At 46.3% G+C, this 17069-nt stretch overlaps 1 protein-coding gene across 1 annotated transcript in view; it reads right to left on the reverse strand.

The window, feature by feature from the left end:
* Window positions 1-15806, reverse strand: part of INPP5D (inositol polyphosphate-5-phosphatase, 145kDa) — a gene marked incomplete at its 5' end in the record, with an annotated part of 25831 nt that extends 10025 nt beyond the window's left edge. The window contains 13 exons of the mRNA XM_010016206.1: window positions 181-319; window positions 1617-1713; window positions 2216-2333; window positions 3121-3317; window positions 4065-4167; window positions 4698-4804; window positions 5919-6042; window positions 6312-6383; window positions 6556-6636; window positions 7378-7465; window positions 12093-12233; window positions 13383-13554; window positions 15617-15806. Of these exons, the coding sequence (XP_010014508.1) occupies window positions 181-319; window positions 1617-1713; window positions 2216-2333; window positions 3121-3317; window positions 4065-4167; window positions 4698-4804; window positions 5919-6042; window positions 6312-6383; window positions 6556-6636; window positions 7378-7465; window positions 12093-12233; window positions 13383-13554; window positions 15617-15806 (1629 nt within the window). The remainder of the gene's footprint in view (window positions 1-180; window positions 320-1616; window positions 1714-2215; window positions 2334-3120; window positions 3318-4064; window positions 4168-4697; window positions 4805-5918; window positions 6043-6311; window positions 6384-6555; window positions 6637-7377; window positions 7466-12092; window positions 12234-13382; window positions 13555-15616) is intronic.
* Window positions 15807-17069: the final 1263 nt, after the last annotated feature.

Raw genomic sequence — 17069 nt, forward strand, 5'->3', positions numbered from 1 at the left:
GAGGGCAAAGGGGATTTCCTTTCCTCTCACAACTGGTGTCACACTCGTGCCCTGGGGATCCTTTCTGCCTCCCCTCTTTCTGCCACTGTCTCTGCCCTGTTGCCTTAGATTGGGAAAAGAGAGTGCTTCTATGGCAACACAGTATTTTCTCTCTCCAGGGATTCATGCAGTGTCCCTAACCGTTGGGGGCTGCTCCACGCGGTAGTTCAAGTCTCCCAGCCAGAAGAGATGAGTAAAGCGATGAGTGATGTTAAATGGACTCAGTTTCTTATCTCCCAGTGTCAGGAAGCGCAGGATGCTCGTGTAGTTCTGGTTGCGTCTGTCAAGACAAGAAACATCTGCCTGACAAACTAAATTGCCACACGGTTTCTAAGTGCCTGGGCTGGCACAGACTGATGCTTTACCAGGCAGGAACCAATCTGGCTCAACATCTAGAGGACAGCACATCAGCAGCTGAGAACTTGCCACCCCTGTCTGGCACTGCACCTCAGCAGACAGGCCCAGGTGACACGCTCAGTGTCTCCCAACCTACTTCATGCAACCAGTAACACAGCACAGCTCATGCTGCAGCTTGTACAGTGTGTGTCTGGTGAGCTGGGGGCAGCCTGCTCTGAGGAGGGGGCAGTGGCATCGAGGGTGGCTCTTTGGGTGTCAGTCTGTTTCCACCTGAATTGAAAAGCTGGAAAGCTGTCCTAAAGCCACTTTGGTTGCCTCTTGGGGCTGTGCTTTTCTGAACTGCATGTGCCAGAAACCAAGCATTAGATTGTTGCCTTCAGATTTCAGCAGCAAACATTCCTAGATTTTGGCAGCTATTCCAGGCCCTGGGGAACCCTTCCATAGAGGTTAACTCCATCAGTGGCAAAGACCCTGTGCAGAAATTCCACATCATCTCTCTTCTGGGTCCTGGACTGGAAAAGACAGCAAAGCCAACCTCTCCATTTCAAGACCTCTTTGCTTTCAAAACCACTCCTTCCAACTGCTTCAGCTCCTCCCAGCGTGGGCACATATCTCCCACCAATGTTAGGATCTTTGCCTTCAATTCCATGCAGCACAGAACCTGCCTAGACCATGAAAACTCATTTCACAGCTGGGAACAGAGAATTAGCCACCGTGGAGATATTTCTGTGCCTCACAGCTCCCTCTTGGTATTCCTGACAGCAGGCTCTGCCCAGCAGGATCTGTGCCTCAGGGTGCACCACAGCTCCCGTGCTTGCAGCACTGCCCACAGTGAGGAGGCAGACAGTACCCTTCAGCACATTATTCTGGGATGGGAAAAACCGTCCCACATTTCTCCAAAATACTGTAGATCAGGGAACTGTTTTCCTCATGTACTGGGCTTGCAAGGCATTTACTCTTGGCTCTGAAGCTATTTTGCTGTCCATTTCACCTGTGCCCGTGTGGTAAGGCTATATGGAAGTCCCTCGTTTAAATGATGACAAAGCGAGCAGTGTCTTTAGCACAGGTTGCCCTCCCAGGAGACATTTAATCATTTTTTATGGTTAGAAAAACATGCTCTGACTATCTGGTGGGCTCTCCTTCCACACATGGCCCAGAGAATTTCACCATCCATTTTAGATGGTCAACATCCATTTTAGAGAGGGGAGGATGTATCTTACCTGTGTTTCTTTTCACTTCCTGAAGTCAAATGGCTGTTAACAAACCCAAAGGAGGTTCCATTAAACATGAATGACACCCCCACAGCTCCTTTATTACCTGGAAAAAGATAAGTGAAAAATGTCAAGAAATCAATCCACCTCCAGGCTGAGTCTAGCAAAGATAATAAAGCACCTAGTACATCTTAAGTGAAGTAGAGGATGGAGAAAAGAAATCAGTTAACTTCATCAGCACAGAAAGAATTAGTGCATACAGCACAGATTGTGGTATCAAATTTTCTAAGGATGCTAAAAAAAAGATTAGTTGAACGGAAATAAGTGCAATTTCCTTGTGAAACCCAAGGAAAAGCAATCCAATATCCAGTCAAAGGTGTTTGCTGGGAATATAAATATATATGTGCTAAGTATACACACAAATAGATTTCCTTTTTTACAGGGTAACCTATAATCAGTGCTAGTGGGACATAATTTTAGCAACACTAGTGTCACATAAATGCAGTCAAAGGAGTCTTGTGGAGAAAGAGCTGTTCCATTTCAAGGACAGTATGGGCATGGACTGAGCAGATCTCAGTCCTTTGGACAAGACCAGGTCTGTTCCTCACCCAGTGTGTTTGCGATGCCTGTCTTCACGTTGTCTGTGCAGATGTGGCTGATGCGGTTCTCATGTTCTGGCTTGGCCAGTACAACAATCCTGATGTTCCAGAGGGTATGGATTGCTATCTGCAGGGATGGGAAGGTTAGAGGTTGTATTTCTTCATGTGCCTGCAGAGCTGCGCTGCAGCTGCCCTGACTCTTTCTGTAGTACTTCTCCTACACGAATTTTCTTCCTATGCTTAGGATATGCTTTCAGTCATTTTAATCAAAGGTGGGAGGAAGGACCTAGCTATTTTCTAGTGCTATTTTCTAGTTAATCATTGAATTGCCTTGCTTGCACAGAATAGTTTTCTAACCACCATGAGAGTCGTAAGTCCTGTTCTCTTGTGGCCTTCCAGATATGCTTAGATTGGTTTCTTGACATCACTAAAACTCGGGAATGTCTGAATGTGGTCTTGATAAGGTTCGGTTTCTATTATGATTATGCCTGTGTGCTGTTACATCTTACTCTAAGTGCAATAGCCTAGGGTGAAATCTAGGCTACAGCTGGCTCAGAAAATTTTACATTCTCTTCCTTTATGAAGGTCAAAATATCACCAGCACTTGACTCAAGTGCTCAGCATCTGCACCTTGCTCACAGACTGGAAGGTAGAGGAGCTCATGGCAGGATCCCTGCTTTGGCATGAGGGGTCACTGTCCATAGCAGTACACTCACATAGCCAGTTCCAGGGGAGGTACTTGTGGAGTCCACAGACAGATGCAGTTCACTCTTCCTCATCCAAATGCAATGACAATAAAGGGAGGGAATGGGAGGAGATGTAGGCAAAATGCTACTTATTCTGTCTCTTATTTGCACAGAATCTACTCTCCTCATACGCCTGAGCTATGTGCAATAGCTGGAATAACCTCTCACCACTTTGAAGCTGATACTGGTGATTTCCTGCAAGGATTGCCTCAGGGTCTCCAGCCATTCCTTCTCCCCTTGTGGATCTTCCTGTGTGCCAATCACATAGATATCATGAGGAATGTAGTCAGCAGTGTCATCACGGGTCTTCCCCTGCCCCTTGGAGAGAAACCAGGAGGTGATCTTCTTTGGGGGAGGTGCAGCACCTTTTATTAACAAAGCAAACACCAAAGTAAGTCAGAGAATGCTCTGTCAGACTGAGGATACAGACAATCCATGGGGACATAAACAATAGGCTTCACATGTACTCTGTCCTGTACCAGTTCCCTGTTAGCCAGGGCACACTATTCTAAGATGACAAAGATGTTAACCCCAACTGACTCACTGATGAGGGAGTGACTCTGCTTTGATCATCTTCCTGACTTTCATTAGTTTACCAAGGCCACGGCTGGCCAACTGTAAAGGTAAGGAGCTGTAGTCCTGGCCTGCCACTGCATTTACCTTACCCCTTAAGTACGAGTGAGCACAGACAGCTCATCTTACAGCAGTAGAATGCGTCTGTTCTCCCCAGATTGGAAAAATAACTTAAATTCCTCTGTCCTCAACTACACCCTGTCCCCCTCTCTAAATATTGCAGATACTCAGCTCTCTTCCCAGGCTGCACATGAACAGTCAGGTTCAGAAGCAGCTGACATGCAAGGTGGAGGATAGCATACACTGCTGCACCGGCTTCATGCTGGCCACAATTGCCTGTCATTGGAGGAATCCTTCAGTAACCATCAGGGACAGCTTTATGGTCCTTTGAATGGAACCATTAAAATTGTCAAACCATATGCAAGAATAAGCCTAGATACCAGCTCTTCCCCTGCACCACTAGAAGACAATCCTGGTGTACAGATTTGCTACAGAACAAACACAGTATCTTTCCTTCAGAGGACCATATGAGCCCATACCCATATTCCAAGTCCCAATGAAGATGGTGATCATATCAGGCTCTGGTTGCTCCGAGTGTTTATTCTTCATCTGCTGCAGAAGTTGGCAGAACCCTTCTCTCTTCTAGACAGAGAGGAGCAGAGACAATTAACAAGTTGCTTAACTCCTCCAACACAACATCTTGAAAAACTAGCTGAACCAGGAAATTCCCACCACACTTGAAGGACGTACTAGCTCCCCACTATCCTTGAACCTTCAAAGAGGCTGTGTTTCCTGTGGTATTTTCTTAGGCACTTAGCTTATGTATTACTTTAACAATTGCTGAGCTGGTCAGAAGAAAACCTAGGCTTCCCTCTTTGTCTGCATGAACTTCCTCAGATGACTCCTTGCCTCTTCTCACTGGTTGCTGATACTGTTCTCCTGCCGTAATGACAGCACCCAGGTATGATTGCCCTCTCCAGTATCTCCCTTTACACAGTACATGTGTTCATTTTCTGGATGCTTCCAGAACAAAAGAGGAATTTCATTTTTGCAAAGCCAACCACCATCCGTCAGCAGGTCCTCTTTCTGCCAAGGAATGCCCCTTGTACCACTCCCAGCCAGGTACCTGCTACCTGCTCCAGGCTGGTGGGAAGGAGACACTCTGTGTGTACCTTGGAATCAGAGAAAACATATTCCTTCCGCTGTGTTTTTTCTTTTTCTGTTTCCAGCACTATCACCAGTTTGTTCGGGACCTTCTGGGACTTGATCAGCTGCAAGACTAAACAGAGACTGGGTGTCATAAGCTGCAGTCACTGAGACTAGAATCCCACCAAAACTAACAGGACACTGTTCACAGGCTCAGGACTTACATGGTATTTTATGTCTGAGGCTCACTTTGCCCCATATAACTACATTTTAATGTTGCTTAATATAGTTTTCTATATGAATAGATTTGGACTCTGAAGTGAAGAGGACCCCCAAAACTCATTCTGCCTGAGCTCTTGTCCATACCAAGCCCTCCTGTCTGAAGTGAAGCCTTGGCTTCCTGCAGGTAATCTCTTTGTATCCTGAGCCAGCCTACATATATTCCTTCCTCACCTCTGAAGGAGGAGGTGAAACCTTATTTGGTGGTAAAGGTGGTTCCTCCCCATCTAAAATAGCAGCTAAGTAATTATGAACAACAGGAGGAGAAAGCCATGCATGGTAGCTAATCTTTTCAATCACTGCCAGCAACAGGTTGATTTTCTAGCAGGAAAGAGGCCAAGGGTATCATCTACCCTCTAATAAATCCATTTGGTTCAATCTCAGTGAGCTACCTGTCCAAAACACAACAGAAAAAAAGGGAAGTTGTCTGAATTGGGCCTTCCAAGACAAAATCAGCATTGCTCATCAGTAGAGATATTGATTCACATACAGAAAAAAAACCCAACAAAAACCAACCCAAAACCAAAGGGAAATTCAGTGAAAAATGTTTCTGAAACTGAGTATCTGGCTTTTTGCCACCAAGAATCATCACAGAAGTCAATATGTTCCTGCAGAAATTATTTTTCAAGTGACATTGCTTTTCAGTAGAAAATGGATCTATTGCAACTAGCTTTATAGGGAATCTTCTACCAAAACCTGCTCCCTGCTACCTCTGTCTGTATTTAGACCAAGAGGCCAGGTCTAAAACAATCTGTGTAAGTTGATTGCCCTGGTGTTGACTCCCTGCAGGCCCCTTTGTGGATAGGCAGTCTAGACTGACTGGATCCTTGCACAACATCCAGGACCTAGCAGAGGTATCTGCACTCTGGGCAAACCTTGCCCTCAGTGGGGCCAAAGGGAACCCCTCCCTCTCCATCACCCAAGGGACTTAGAGTCTAGCCCAGCATGTGTGACCTTAAGCATCTTACTTTTCTTGTGGGTATAAAACTTGTCTTCTGGACCATCCTTAGCTCTCTTGATAATCAGTTTTCCCATTTCCACATCAACCTTGAGATGTATTTTTGAGAAAATTCCTAGGGAGTCAGCCTTCACCTATTGGAAAACAGAGATTTTTCATAAGCAATCCACGCTTCAATCGTGTATTACAAATGCAACACCCTCCTGAATTCATGGACACATATCATCGTTCTGCCAATCTCACTAGACATCTCTGAAGCATTTGCATGGTGCTAAACAGCATCCAGGAATAGCTGTTATCTCTGTAGCAGCACAGCAAAGTTCTCAGGAACTGAGATACCAACAAAAACCTGCATTACTGCCCTTCCACGTTGTGATCAGCATTGTTAAAAAAGAACATTTACCTCAAAAGTGACAGGGGGGATGAGGGAGCGACGGTGTGTCGAGTCAGGACCCTCAATCAGCAGTGTTTTCACCTGCAAAAGAATTGATGTGTACAGTTGCATTTGGTGATTCTGCACTACATTGAGAGTAATGAAGTCAAAGCAAAGCAATCTTACTGTAGCAGAGGACTGCACTGATGATGAACAAGATGCATAACTAGAGGCAAAATACTACAAGGTAATATAAATAGCTTTAAAACTCTACCTTTTCTTCAATAGAAGACAGCAAAGAAATCAGCTGATTGAGTTTCAATACAATATTGACTGGACTAGCTTCACCGAGCATCTGATAACCACAACAGAAACAAAAAGAGAGAGATATGCAGTTACTAAACCACAGGGCATGGCCTGGGACTGCAGCAGTCTCACCCCAGAACACCTCACACACAGCAAGGAGCAGCACTGGTGCCTCTGCTACTCTAATCTGTAACAGCAGCCCAGGAGCACAGTCTGGCTCAACATGCAGAAGCATGGGAGGATGGAAGGATGAATTTGCAAACCTTGTCCATACGTTAAAGGCAGCTGGGCATGCAAGGGAGTCAGCTTGCTGCTGGGGACGGGTTTGCATGACCAGGTCCAGGGCTTAACATACAAAAATCCTGGACTTCTGGTTTTCTGGGCTACTGGCAGGAAGGAAGGTCATGGGGCTTAAGTGGGCTTTGGGGAAGGAAGGATTTGGCAGTGAAACATCCTGAAGTGAACTTTATGGAATAAGACGTGTGCAGTCCCAGCCCACAGGCTGAGAAAGGATGGGTAGATCGAAGTCCTCAGGATGTTCACTGCACTTTCCTCTGGGGCAGGAAGGGGGAGCACGCAGAGGGGACTATGGGATAAGTGAAACTGTGGGGATACAACTCACTGTGTGCCCTCTGCACTGCAGCCACAAAGGGGCTAGAGGGAACAGAAGTGACTGATCACCTGAATGCCACTGGACACTGCTGTGCTAGCAGAACCCTAGCCTCCCACAACGCTGACAGCCACCCGCACTCCTCTCTCTCCTCCTTTTCCCACCTCCCACCCGACTTACTTGTGAGCGCTGATGGATACCAGGGTGCAGCTGCTGCTCAAACACCTTCTGGATGGATTCCAGAGATGGGAGAGTCCTAGAGGCTTCACTGGGAACAGAGACACAGCAGAGGTCTAAGGCTGCACTCGGGTCCCTGGATAGATTAACACTTGGTCTCTTTGGACAGAGCCGTGCAGCTTAGGCTACAGGCATGCATTCACACTAGGCTTGTTCTCGCAAGTGTCATAGAATCACAGAATGGTTTGGGTTGGAAAGGACCTTAAGATCATCTAGTTCCAACCACCTGCCATGGGCAGGGACACCTCACACCAGACCATGTCACCGAAGACTCCATCCAGCCTGCCCTTGAACACTGCCAGTGGTGGAGCGCCACTATGACTATGCCAACCCACAGAACAAAGTGCACTCAGAAGTCTCAATGCCCAGCAAGGTTTGGTGCCCATGAAGGCTGCGGCAGCAGGAGCAGCTCAGTTTTGCAGAGGTCCTGTGCAGCTGCTGATGTTGATGCAGGATGCTGGGGACACTGCACAAAGAGGAAGCTCATTTTTAGATTTTCAGCTTACATGCCAAAGAGGGGCTGGACACAGCAAGGGAGTGGAAGAGCCAGCTTTTAATCTCCTGAACAGGAACCGTTCCTGGGTTATGGTGAGATTCCTTCAGCATTTCCCAATTAGATTCCACAGGATCTCATTTGTCAAAACACTGTTGTATGAATTTGGCACAGAAGCCATGCTGTGATAATGACAAGACTTATCAGGGAGAAAGCAGCCAGGGAGCACAGGTCAAAAGGAAGGTGGTGGTGGGGAGCAGCGCTGGGATGCTTGCATTGTGCCTAGTCAAGAGTGGATATTAATGATTTCCCTCACTTTCCTAAGCCTGAATGGACTGGATTTTATGCCCTGTTTGTTGGGGAAAGCGCTTCAAAGCAAAACTATGCCTGACTGTCTGAAGATTAGATATTTGTCTAGGTGCTGAGCCATGGATGATTAATTGCCTAAATTAAGGACTCAGGTTTGAAATGTCAGTCTGAAAGAAATTCAGACTGAAATGAAGATTCGGATGAAATGAAGACATGAAATGCCATGGAGCACACAGAAGGACAAGACCAAGAGTGCGGGATGTGTAGGCCATCTCTCGAAAACAGAGCAGCAGCTGCCTGAAGCACATCAGAAATGATTTCTTAGGGGAAAACTGCCCTCTGTTTACTGTACAGTGCAACATGTAGCACGCATGTGAGGATGGGGGAAGACCATGTGCAAGCGATAGAACTCAACAAAACCACAAAGTGGTTTTAATTGCACTTATAACTCCATTTGTTTTCTACTCATGACAGAACAAAACAAATAAATGTAGTGATCTTCACTGAAGTGTCAGAGGCCTGGTGTACACATACAAAGGCACAAGTGCTGGTATCAGGAGTGCTTGAAAAGCTGTCTTAAAGGCTCTATGTACAAATTATCCAGTGAGGGAGAATAAACAGAAGCATGCAGAGCAGAGATCAATGACCAAATCATGGCTTCAGACAGTAGTGGGCCGACTAGGCCAATATAAGTGGTTTTCACTTAAAGCTGGCAGGAAACTCTGAACAAAGTCCACTCGCATGGGTAGTCCCTGCTATGTGCTGCAGTGACACAAAGCTCTCCATGAATAAGCTTTCCAGCCCCTGGAGGATTCCCTGACTACAGAAACCCTTGTATGCCGATTTATTTTAGCAATGGATGCTTCACAAAAGTACACATCAGCCTTACAAGCCTTTGTTTTACTTCAGTTTTAGTATATGACCTGCCAGAGTGAACAGCCTCTCCCAAGAGTGGTTTTCCTGTTGTCCCCCAGGTTCTGGTAAGAAGATGTGACATGGTTGTCCTGACTCCCTTGGCCATAGTGGGCCCTAGAAGGTAGCAGCTCCCAGCAGAGTTAAAACGAGTTTTCAATGTCTCTAGTGCACACTGGGGTCTGTCCCTGCTAAATTAATCAGGGATCAATGGTGAGGAGGGTGAGGGTAAGAGATCTCAAACTCTGCCTCCCCAGTCTGCTGTGGCCCAGCAGTGCTTGAGCTTGTTGGTCAGAAATGGGTCCTGTGCCTGCCCATGGGTAATATGTGACCTGCAAAAGGCACAGACTGTTCACTAACAGTTGGCCCAACTCCTCTCCAAACCCAATGGTTCACTATAAGCTCTTTTCTTTTCCTAACCACTGAGCAGCTCCAGTATACATCCACTCTACCTTGCTAGCAATGGCAGCCAGTATTTACCCGTAGCCTGGTATCAAAATGCAGAAGTGAGTCAGACAAAGTCATCAGGATGCTCGTTTTTCACAGTGATGGCAGCGTGTCTGAGAGCAGCTCTGAAAGATGGCACAGCTGGGCTCTGGGAGGTTGGGAGAAGCCAGAACACAGCATCACAAAACCTCAGATTCACAGCAAATCAGTGTGGCTCACAAACAGCCGGGGTCAGCTCAGCCATAGCAAGTGTCCTCCTGCATGCTCTGTACCTTTGGCAGTGCCAGGAAATTCAAAGATGCTTCAGCTCAAGCTGTGCCTATTAACATTTCTTCTTGTCTGTTTGTTTAACCTATTCTCTAATATTGTGAAAATAATGAAATTGTTAAGAAAAAGAGGACAGCCACTGAGCAGCAGCCTAGGAATTACCTGTACATTCAGCTGGGATCTCTGTGAAGCTGAAGAAAGCTGAGGTAAATAAAAACTAAATTTAGGTAACACCACTGATTAAATTTGAGAGTTCAGAAATCTGATAAGGGAAGCTAAAACCCCAGCCAACCTTGGAGATTAAGACTGCAGAAAACAATAAGATACCCAAGCACCTGACTATTAGCCAGCTGAAGCTAAGCAAACAGTTTGGTTGGATGGTAGACATTCATGGGACAATCTGAACAGAGAGGAAGAGGTTGCTCAGAGAGGTCTGACTGGGACTGGAAGCAGGCTGCAGTTCTGGACCTTCGTGAAAAAACTGAGAAGGCAGCTTCATCTAACTGAAATACTACAGGTATGGGGAGAAAATCATGGGGAAGGGGTGGGAAGACCCTTTAACATTCTATTACCTAAAGGGGCTGACAAGGAAGCTGGAGAGAGGCTTCTAACAAGGGCCTGTAGAGACAGGATAAGGAGGAATGGCTTTAAACTGACAGAGGGGAGGTTTAGATTAGATACTAAGCAGAAGTTCTTCCCTGTGAGGGTGCTGAGGTGCTGGCACAGGGTGCCCAGAGAAGCTGTGGCTGCCCCATCCCTGGCAGTGTTCAAGGCCATGTTGGACACAGGGGCCTGGGGCAACCTGCTCTAGTGGAAGGTGTCCCTGCCCATGGCAGTGGGGGTGGGTCCTGATGATCTTCAAGGTCCCTTCCAACCCAAACCATTCTTTGATTCTATGATACTTGAGAGGATTCTGGATCTGTTGCATCTCCTTTCTTGCCATCCCATGTACATTTATGAGTAGGGATGTAAAACCCAGATAAGGTGAAGCAGACTAAATTGGACATGGAAAAAGCCAGCCTTCAACAGAACAGCAGTAGTGGAGGTATTTTCGTAACACAAAACTCTCACTTGTGATTTCATTAGATTTTAGTTTCCATTGTTCAGGTTTATTCTTAGCAAGCCACCTGGGTCTCCCCCTCTGCGGGTGTAAAGAAGCAAAACCTTCAAGCAGGGCACAGAGGAAGGGCAGCATTTTGCACAAACCCATCCTCAGTCACGCCAAGTGGCATGTCTGTGGGCAGGTGGCTTCTGGCAGAAGGAGCAGAGCTGCATATTCCTCCCCTTTACCTGGTAAAATGTGCACAATGACCACCACTTCAGAGGAGTAATCATGGTCCCAAGCAGATGAGCAGCTGACTCACTCCCTGCCTTTCTTCCATGGGTTAAAGCCAAGCAAATCAGTAATATACACACTCATTTTAACCCCTTTTTCAGCCTTGGTGAGCTCTAGGAGAACAAGATCAGGCCAGTAGCACTACCAGCCTCACTTATAAGTACACTGGAGAGAAGGATATTGCAAGCCACAGATAAAAGTGTGGAAGTATGTGTCCTCTGCATTAGAGTGCTCTAAGATCACTGCAGAAGTATGCATTTACTTCCTCTTTTGCTTACAAGCAGCAAGTGGGGGTGGAATCACATCCTTCCACCAGAGAAAGAGGGAGCTCTGCAAGGTTTTAGTTCCCTATTGGAGTTTACCTATTTGGGACCTGGAAGGTCTGTAAATAGCAACGGTAAAATCTGTAGAGTTGAGGTTTGTTTCTCTTTTCATTTGAGCTGGACCTCGTTGACATCACTGGAATCACCCCAGGTTCACAGTGCATTAGTGGGAAGGAAAATCAGTGTTTAAAACGTAGCTATACACCAGTATGTACTTGTTTCCATAAACGACTCTTGCTTGACAATTCTGTGGGTGTCATTTATGTATTACCAAATTATGCAGTTAATCATTAGTGCATTTTTTGTTTTGTTTCTTTCTAAACAAACCCTAAAAAAACAATACTCCACTGACTGAAACCGCCTACAGGGGAACTTCACTGTCAGAGCTGTCTCTTTTATATAGATTTCACATCTTTGGACCAGAATCACGGGTCATGAGATCTAAATATAATGTTTTTGAGGGTAAGCCAATTTCCTATGCCAGAAATACAGGTTCTGAATGCATGCACGTGGAACCTGTGTTAGACTACAGTGTTACAACATTATACTCTGAAAAACAGCCTCCAGTTACCTGAAAAGTCCTTTGCAAAGAAGTGCAAGTAGTTTCTTCAGTTGAGGAAGGTTGCTTGAGCCAGTCTGAACCATCTCAAAGTCACTGATGATGTGAACTCGCAGGTAATCCTGGATGAGCTTAAGATGCTCATCAGAGACACTGTGAAACAAATAGATAGGTCAAAAGCCAGCTCTTCTCTCTGCTCCCACATATCAGACAGCTTCATTATTTTTCTGAAACTTCCACTGCTTGCATGGACAGATGGGGAGCTGTTTGCCTTGGACTTCAGTGTAAATATGCACTTCTCAGAACTGAACCATGGATTCCCCACCACACTCTTGACACCTTCTCCTCTTCCTCCTTCTCCATCCCAAATCCTCTCCTCTGTGACTGCTGAGCTGCCATGTGATACCCAGCTCTGTCAAAACCATTAGCCTTGGCAGGTAAAGCCAGGCTGCTGTGAGGTTGCTAATAGCAGCTCAGGCGTTCTGGGGAGATGAGAACTCCCTTTCACCTCACCAAGTCCCACTTTGAAGGTTTTATTCCAAACAATTCAAAACTGACTTAGCGGGCCTGAGACCACAGAGCTGTATGGGATGCTCTCCTCCTCCCTGTCTCTGTGGTGCCTGGACTCCAGCACCATGGGGAAGGATGAACCAGGCAGACTGTATGTGCTGTCTCATGCCTTGATAAATGCAGGAGGTCCCAGCTAGCTTTGATGATGCAGATGAAATGGCGCAGGCAGCTGATGAGCTGCTGCACAGGCCCTGTGCTGCCATGCACAACCACTGTTTGCTCAGAGCCTCTCACTGCCCTGCCAGCAGGCATGCCTTCTGACTCTGTTTTCATTTTATTTTTAAATCTAGTCATTAAATGTCATGTGGCTTCCTCTAAGACTTCAGTGCATGTCCAGATTTGACAGCAGGTGTGACAATGTGAGTCAGACCTGTAGCTGCAGTAAATCAGTGAGTACCTGCAAACCCACACACAAGTTCATTCTTTCTGATGACTTTCTGACCCAATCTGTAGTTTAGGCAAATGGCTAATACACCAAGTTCTCCCAGATAATACCATTCTTTACATTAGAAAACTATACCTCAGTGGAGAAAGTCTATTGGTGGTTTTAACACCTCCAAAAAGTATTTTTTCTAGATGACAGCTGGACAGTAAAGAGTAGCCAAGCACTGTAGATCTCATTCTGTTCTGTATGAATCAAATAGGTCCTCAGCTGCCCCAAACAGAGAGGCCCAGAAAGCACAGAGCTGGGCTGAAGGCTGATTCTGCAGCCCTGTGAGTTGCCATCCTCACCTGCTTGTGTCCTGGTGCTGCAGCCGCTGGAGTAGTGTCTCAGAAAGGGACAATTTATTAACATCTGCCACCTTGGAGTTCTCAGGGAGAGGAGATACCTCCTTTGTCTCACTGCTCGGCAATGACATGAGGATGTTGCGCAGGGGTAGGATAGGAGGCGTGGGTACCAGGTCTGGCAAGGAGGAAGGGAAAGGCACAGTCACCCCAGCATGGCAGTTCGACGCCCTCACTCATAGGCAGGGCAGAGTCTGCACCACAGTGGCAGTCACTGCAGGCACCATCTGTTCTGAAGGGCCTCTGATTTCAGAGCTGGAAAGCTCAGGGCTTGATACTGGCCCAGCCCTGTTCTCAGGGATGTCAGTGGTGTGAGACCAGCGGGCTGAGCTGTCAGGCTCGGACTTCATGTACAGGCAGCGTATGCCTCTGCCTGACAGTGTAACCTCATCCGAGTCAGTTTGACTCTCCCATCTGCACAGCCACTACGAAGGTTAATTAGTTACTTTGAATATAATGCTTAGAGAACATAGATGTACCTCATCCATATCATTACCAGATCTGCCGCTGGGGCAGAATGGATGGAGGGGCAGCAGAATGAATGGAAAGAGCACTAGAAGCTAAAGTAAGCAAACACAGATAGAGAATATAGAACCCATATCCAACAGAGGGCCTGAGTATCCTGCTTTGTCTTTGAGGGCATCAAGTTGGAAGTACAAAGGGTTTTCCTGCTCTGTAATCCTGTTGCTCAGCATACTCCCGCCTCCTGGGAAAAGAGTGGGTTCATCTTCACTTACCCTAACCATGGTTGCCTTTCTTTTCATAGCAATTGCTCCAACACTTTGTTACATTTGTCATATATAGCTGGTTGACTTGTGAGATTTTGTTTGGTTATTTCCTAATGGTGACATTTTCATTACAAAAAGACACTTAAAACTGATTCATTGCTCCTGGGCAGAAGCTGTGATTCACAGAGCCACTGCAGCACTGAACAACAGCACAGCTGGGTTGTGCATCTGCATGGTACTCATCTTCCACCTCTGCAAGTCTATGTGTAAGATGGCCAGGCATCTATCAGCCTTAACATGTCTCCACCACGATGACACCAAAGTGCCTTAACAAAATTAAATCCTGGACATGAACAGCCCAGCCCCAGTGCTAGTACCTCGTCATCTAAAGGCTCTCAGTCTTGGCTAGAATGACATTCCCTGCTGCCCTCCTCTCTGTGTATTATTTTTGCTGTAGTTCCCTCCTCCACCATGAAAGCTGGAGACTCAGAGCAGCTGGCCAGGAACCAGGAACATCTTTCCTGAGCAGCTTTGCAAAATCTTGTTCTGTTTCTTCAAGAGAATTGCACACCAAAATCTTCCAGCTCCTATTAGACATCCATTGGATGGCATTAATGTACATGGGCACATCAATCTGCTTTAGTGCACATGCCTATCTGCCTGTCGCAGGGACTACATCCCTCAGACAAGTTTTGTTGTAATGCTCATCATTTCCGGACAGACGTCAGAAAGGACAGGAAGGATGGCTCTGTGGGCATGACCTTCCCCTGGGGTTAAGGAGAACAATGACAGATCCAAGAGATGATCCAGGAAAAATCTGAGGAACGATCCAAGACCAGCGAGTGTCAGGAACCCATGGTAACATTTCATATAAAATAGTTGGGACACCTCGTCATCATACATCTTTCCTTTATACATAGAGTTAGGCTGTCTGCCACTGCAGGATCTGCACTCTCAGGTTATGGCTATTAGAAATGCCCTCCAAATCAGAGCAGATAAGGTGGCCTGAGTTTCAGATGAACCAAGATCTGCAGCAGCTGCAGAGAGATGTGCAGGTCCTAGTCTCTAGGGGAGCATCACTGCTGCTGAGATAGTGACCCTACCAATGCAGTGCAGGGAGAAGGGTGTAGACACGTGTGAGATAGCTGAACATAAACCAGCTTGAATCCAGAGGAAGGACAACAGATTAGTCAGCCCCGCATCTGACAGAATATACTTCTGCAAAGAACCTCAATATATTCCCTCAGGTGAGCTAAACAGATGCTCCAGATGCAGTACCACCCCAGAGCCATGAGGACTCACTGCCTTAAAGTCTTGCCAGCTCAGGTCTCTCTATACCCTGCTCCATTTTATTGCATGACATGCTGTAATCTCCCTGCCTGCTCTGTGTATATCCAGTCCAGAGGAAGTGTCAGGAGTCAGTATCACCAAGTCACGTCATGGGTTTCTTACCAGCATCCTCCTCTGGTTCATCTGCAGCCTCCTCCTCTTCCCGCAACACTGGATATTTGAGATGCCATACGAGACCCATGTTCTCCTTCTTGTAAAATTCTATCAGTTCCTCCAGGTTCTCAAAATACTTCACAGGAACACCCTCCGATGCCTGAAACAAAACACAGAGGTTGTCATGGTATGGGACTTCCTACCACAGAAACAATGCTCCTCACAGAAGGAAAAACAAAGTCATAGAGAAAACCCCACCACTGTTGTAGTCAGCCAGCCCAGCTCTCAGTGCCCATCTGACCACAGGCTCTATGCATAAGGACTCCTGCAGTACAAACAGAAACAGATCTACACACACACAGAGTCAGCAAAAATGGTGACCTCAAAGATTCACTGAAGCCATACGGAAGAGCTCTCTTGTTTGATTCAGTGTGCTTGGCTTCAAAGCAAAAGAAGACTTTAAAAACAAAGAATTCTCCTGGATTAGTTTTTGCATTCCCTCTTTTAATGAGTACAAAACCCCTGGACTATATTATATTTTGTGGTATCCAGGAAGAATTTTTCCTTGAAACTGCAAGTTAAATACATCTAAAGCTGGATATTAGCATCCCTTCCAGGATTCAAAGGCTCAGAACTAGGCTCAAGTCAAACAAGCTAGCAAGGTACTGTCACTGAGAAAGCTGAGGCTCCGGATGCAGCCAGGACTGTGAATGCATCAGGCATGACACTGAGTTTGCCAACTGAATTTTAACTGTGACTAAACCTGATTCTGGCACAGCCCTGGCCGCTAATCTCAGGAAATGGATACTTGCAGAGGGCAAACACAGGGATTAAGTTTATAGAGGTCTTCAGAGGTAAAGCTTTAGAGCAGTTATATCTACACACTGGTGCAAATGGTAAATCTGCTGGATTCACCGGGCAGGAAGAGCTGCCACCCATGCAGCCCTGCCCCACTGCTTCAACCATGGGCCCTACCAAAGACAGGTAAATGATTTGTCATGGCTCAGCACAGACCTCCTGACCGAAACAAAGAGCTCTGCATTACCTCCAGAACTGCACTTTAGTACTGCCCAAAGCCACAGGAACATGGGACCAAAGCTCTGATTACTCTTCCCAGGGCATGCTCTTGCTGGTAGGATACAAGGTTTTCCCGAGAAACCAACCCAACAAAGCCCTGTCTACACAGGCAGCAAAACATAAAGGACCCAAGACAGAACAGTCCAGAGTAGATGCTTTCCAGCCCCATGAAACTGTTGCTCTTGACTTAAAAGATTAACACTGGGAGCTGTTCACAACCCAGGACAGCAACAGTGGGCAAGCAAAAGGAAGACCTGATGACCCTCATGGCAGGCTTGACTTGCACTCTTTTACACGCCTAAAGATAGATTTTGCATGGGAAATATTGTTAGCTAATAACAACAATTAATAATTTGTAATAATTAATTATAATATAATATATAAT

Source organism: Nestor notabilis, unplaced genomic scaffold, assembly GCF_000696875.1.
Source record: "Nestor notabilis isolate BGI_N333 unplaced genomic scaffold, ASM69687v1 scaffold35346, whole genome shotgun sequence".
In the NCBI taxonomy this organism is placed as follows: Eukaryota; Metazoa; Chordata; class Aves; order Psittaciformes; family Psittacidae; genus Nestor; species Nestor notabilis.